A 4,915-nucleotide genomic window follows, 5' to 3' on the forward strand; every position below is an offset into this window, starting at 1 on the left:
TTCCAGTGGCTTCAAATGTGATTGAATATTAGAAAGCTTTTTGGTGAGATTTGAATGAAATTGAAGTGAGTCTTACAAAAGACGGAATGAATTTGAAGTGAGCCCTACAAAAGGCCGACATGATTTGTCGATGGGGAAGATACATTGCTGAAAATAAATAAATAGGTTCTTTGAGTTTTCTTTTATAATTTAGCTAGGGTAAATAAATGTAGAACATAGACAATCAAATTACCCAAGACTAAGTGGAGTACTACACAAACATGTTTTTGAAAAATGACAAAGCAAATGTTTAGACTTATCTTCATCTCCAATGAGATGTGTTGTTGTAATTCGCACTCAATGATCCAATTATGGTTTTATACTACATCTAAGACAATGGAGCTTTGACAAATTAAGGGATGGCATGCACTCAATCTTAGATCAATCATGATACCATGGAACTAATCTTGTAATTGTAGTTTCGACCTTGGATTTGTGAGCATGATCTTTTATTGTTGCCTTAATCTCTATCCTTCAAGTCTTCAAGTATTTGTTCGCCTTGGTTATCTAGACTTGGTGGTGCGTAGATGCATTATTGAAGCTTTTGCTAGCCACAATAAGTGACTTACTTCCCTCTTTTTATTTTACATGAAATTTTGAATCTATTAATGATTTTTGAACAAATTGAAAGAAATGTTGATGCATATGTTGTCCTTACAATGTTGATATAAAAATTAAATCTAAATTACTAAATTAAACAACACATCATTCATCATCATAATAAATTATATATTATTAAAAAAAAAAAAAATTCTTTGAAAATTTGCCTCACATTTCACGTCAAACATGAAAGTTTCACCAAAAAAAATAAAATGTAAGGTAAGTTAATTTGAAACATCCCAATATTTACCTACAACAAAACTTTATAAGCCACTTCTGCAGCGTTTCCATGATTATCTAATACACGGGACACTTTTGGATCTCATATTCAGGTATCTTTGCTCTCTTGTTCTTGTTATAATTTGCTCCCAAGTGCTGTTCTTTTCCCCAGTTGCAACATATCAATCATTCTTTTTAAGACTTTTCTTGCTCCATAGGAACTGGAACATATCAACATTTATTTGATTACAAAGAGCTAAACATAAGATGGGCGGAAGCAGAATTTTGATAATTGGAGCGACTGGTTACATTGGTCGCCATGTGACCAATGCAGCCCTTGCTCAGGGCCACCCTACTTTCCTTCTTGTTAGGGAATCCACAACATCTAACCCTGACAAGGTCCAATTGCTAGAGTCCTTCACATCCAAAGGGGCAACTCTGCTCTATGTAAGTTACTCATATTAATGACATTAGATTTCTACATTCTATTTGATAATTTATGGTTTCTGGATTCGATTGTATGAGAGTTTTTGTATCAATCGAATCTAAAAATCGCAAATTGTCAATACTCATACAATTTTTTTTCAATCACAACTCAACAACACAAAATGTTTTTCTTACAAATAATGTTTTTTTGCAATACCAAAATGCAGGGATCCATAGATGATTATGCAAGCCTTGTGGAGGCAGTCAAGAAGGTGGATGTGGTGATTTCCACAGTGGGTGCTCAACAGATTGCAGATCAGATCAATCTCATCAAGGCCATCAAGGATGTTGGAACTGTCAAGGTACAATCCATATCTATAGTTTTCACCAGTTCCATGACAGTGGTCTTAATGCAATTCTGTGAGTCCTGAATTGAGTTTATATGTATCTTTTGCAGAGGTTTTTCCCATCAGAGTTTGGGATTGATGTTGATAAGATCCAAGAAGAGGGGCCTACAAAGAGCATGCTTGAATTGAAAGTTAAAATCAGAAGGGCTATTGAAGCAGAAGGCATTCCATATACATATGTAGTTGCCAACAGTTTTGCAGGCTACTTTCTTGCTAATTTTGCACAGCTTGGCCTAACAGCTCCTCCAAGAGATAAGATTGTTATTTATGGAGATGGGACTGTAAAATGTATGTGTCATTTCCATTTTTCTAGTTGATTAATGAATATCATCCACTTGTTGGTTCTTCTAGATCTGTAGTATTAATGGTCTTTAGAAATCCTGTTTGTTGTTTCTGGTCTCTGTTATAAATTCTGTAAGTACATTTACTGTTATGGTTTTCTGTTGATTCAGATATCTATTATTAGATTTTTTTGTTGATATGCTATCTCTATTATTAGATTTCTCTTGTGAGTCATGATACCTGACATGAGTTCCAAGCAAAGCTGCATTAGGTCAGGGGTCTATGATATTTGAATTTTGCCTGATCTGTTGTCTGAAACATCTTTAAATGGGAATGCAGCTGTATATATGAAGGAAGAAGATATTGGAACATTCACCATCAAGGCAGTAGATGATCCAAGGACCTTGAACAAGGTCCTCTACTTGAGGCCTCCTGCCAATACTATCTCCACCAATGATCTTGTAGCCCTGTGGGAGGCAAAGATAGGGAAGACTTTAGAGAAGGTCTATCTATCTGAGGAACAGATTATTAAATTACTCCAAGGTAAGGATTTAGTTTTTATAATTTATTAAATTAAGTGTTTTATTTGTATCATTTTTTTAGTTAAAATTTAACTATTTATGTATTATGAGTAGTTAATATAAATCATCTCTCATTAATATGAATGGTCTATCTATTATTCATTGTATCTAGTGATGTTCATAATCTGGTGAAGGATCAATACTTCTTCAGAGGTCACCCATCTCAATACTACTTCAAATCAATGATGCTTAACCATGAAGTTTACTTTAATATCTAGCACACTTAGCTTGCTATCCCATTTGCAAAACCCTTAGCAAATGGTAAGTGGGCTGGATCTTGAGGACAACTTCATGGTTAATCATGCTTGAATTGAAGAAGTATTGGAATGAGTGACCTTTTAAGAAGTCTGAATGCTTTGCCCTAGTAAGCATCACCTACATGTAATAAATGTTAATTGAACCATTCATACTCATGAGAGATGAGTTCATGTAAACGACTAATCATTAAATATGAGTTAATGAATTTGAATTGAAAGTTGTGCATTTGAATCTTAATCAGGCAACATAACTTAGTAAAACAATCTATATGGGAAATACTTTAGAAAAAGCCTAATTTTTTTATTAGCATTTTGCTCTTATAAGTTTACTGCTAACATTCTTTGTGGATCATACTAGATTAGAAATGAAAAGCCCACTTGTTATTAGCATTTTGTCCTTATAAAATTATCATTAACATAATTTGTGGATCATACTAGATTAGAAATGAAGGCTACTAGCATAGATCCGCCTTGAGATGAATCCACCATAAGCAAAGATAGACCCAAGGGATTTGGAATGACAATTCTTGTGTCCTTATATCGTGGATGACACATTTTCTAGTCTTTTACATACATCCAAGTCATATGAAATCATATTAAGAAGGGTAGGCAAAGATTTTGAAGCCTTTCCATATACATTTTTTTACCATGTATAGTGAAATTAACACCTTGTTAATTATGTTTGGTGATGCAGATACACCTTTTCCAGGAAATATTATGGTAGCAATTAACCAATCCATTTATGTGAAAGGAGTTCAAACTTATTTTGAAATTGGCCCTGATGGGGTGGAGGCTAGCGCGTTATACCCAAATGTCAAATACACCACTGTTGAGGAGTATATTAGTGCATTTGTATGAATTAAATAAGGTGCCCTTGCACAAAGTCAAAGACTAGGTAGTACTACAAATAAGTGAACATAATAACTATGTTTTCTAGCTATGAAAACATGCTCAAATATAATATTGTTATATAGTTTTTGGGTAGTACTATGCTAGTGTTCTATAATTGTCGTTGAGGTGGTAATTTGAGGAGTTGATTTCCCAAATACTATGATATGTCCAAGACATGAGGTGTAAATGAGGTGAGAAATCTATTAAAACTTCAAGTAGCACCTAGAGAGGTCCCACACCCCAATATGACTTTTTAATCAAGGTCAAACATGTGACAATTGTCCATGCCTTTTAATAGCTCAACTATCCAATCTACCTTTGGGGGTAGTTATATAATAGTCATTAGTAGTTACTACTTTTGGGGGGGATTCGACCATCAATTATGGTTTGGGTTTGTAATTTCTTATAAATTAATGTGTTGAGAATTTCTTTCAAACCACTATATCTTTTATGTAAAAGAAATATCATTTGTACTAAATAAAAGGTTTTGGATTATAGTTGTAATTTTTGACATGTTAATATAGGGTCAACACCCTTGTTTTGCTACTTATTATAATAAAAAATAATGTACACATTAATTTTCAAACACTAACTTTATAAAGTTATAACTGGAAAATAGATGAGTTATAACAATCTTATAGTTAAAAAGGTATAATAATAGTTGTTCTGTAGAGAATACTATCAATCAAACTTTTTAATCATTAAAATTTATATTTGTATGTTTAGTAAGTTGATGGATATTTCAATGTATATTGGCACTTGATTCTATTGAGTGTCATTCAATATACAAAGTGGTATTGCTAGTAGATCATTAACTCCAATAGTTGTCACTTAACTTCTTGTATAAACCTAGGTTCATTCCCAACACCAACTATGAATAATTATTGAAAATTTACATGGTGAGATTTTAATGAACTTAAAACAATCCTTACAAAAGATAAATATGGCTCACCGGTGAAAAAGAGACATTGTTGCAAATAAATAAATAAATAAAATTCTTGATTCTTATATTCTAATTTAGTTGGGGTCAATAAATATAAAAAATAAAGTCAATCAAATTACCTTAGACTAAGTTATCAAGTAAAAAACACTACATAAACATGCACATCACAAATTTATTGAAGGTGTTTAGGGGCCTAATTTGGTTTGTAATGAGATGATGCTTTTCTATAATTCACACTTAGTAAAGTTTTTAATTCTAATTTAATTTGCT

At 32.5% G+C, this 4,915-nt stretch overlaps 1 protein-coding gene across 1 annotated transcript; it reads left to right on the forward strand.

The window, feature by feature from the left end:
- Window positions 1-889: 889 nt before the first annotated feature.
- On the forward strand, window positions 890-4,207 carry LOC131034402 (phenylcoumaran benzylic ether reductase IRL1). The gene is made up of 6 exons (XM_057965871.2): window positions 890-971; window positions 1,077-1,305; window positions 1,512-1,646; window positions 1,742-1,979; window positions 2,313-2,516; window positions 3,506-4,207. Exons 2-6 carry the CDS (start codon window positions 1,126-1,128, stop codon window positions 3,667-3,669), a joined length of 921 nt encoding a protein of 306 aa, XP_057821854.2. The 5' UTR covers window positions 890-971; window positions 1,077-1,125; the 3' UTR covers window positions 3,670-4,207.
- Window positions 4,208-4,915: the final 708 nt, after the last annotated feature.

Source organism: Cryptomeria japonica, chromosome 4 (assembly GCF_030272615.1).
Source record: "Cryptomeria japonica chromosome 4, Sugi_1.0, whole genome shotgun sequence".
NCBI lineage: Eukaryota > Viridiplantae > Streptophyta > Pinopsida > Cupressales > Cupressaceae > Cryptomeria > Cryptomeria japonica.

What these genes read in the sequence shown, in the direction of transcription:
- LOC131034402 (XM_057965871.2), top strand. Translation starts at nt 1,126, where the DNA reads ATGGGCGGAAGCAGAATTTTGATAATTGGAGCGACTGGTTACATTGGT. An exon ending in AAGGGGCAACTCTGCTCTAT is followed by an intron (nt 1,306 to 1,511) that starts GTAAGTTACTCA and finishes ACCAAAATGCAG; the next exon opens with GGATCCATAGATGATTATGC. An exon ending in AGGATGTTGGAACTGTCAAG is followed by an intron (nt 1,647 to 1,741) that starts GTACAATCCATA and finishes TATCTTTTGCAG; the next exon opens with AGGTTTTTCCCATCAGAGTT.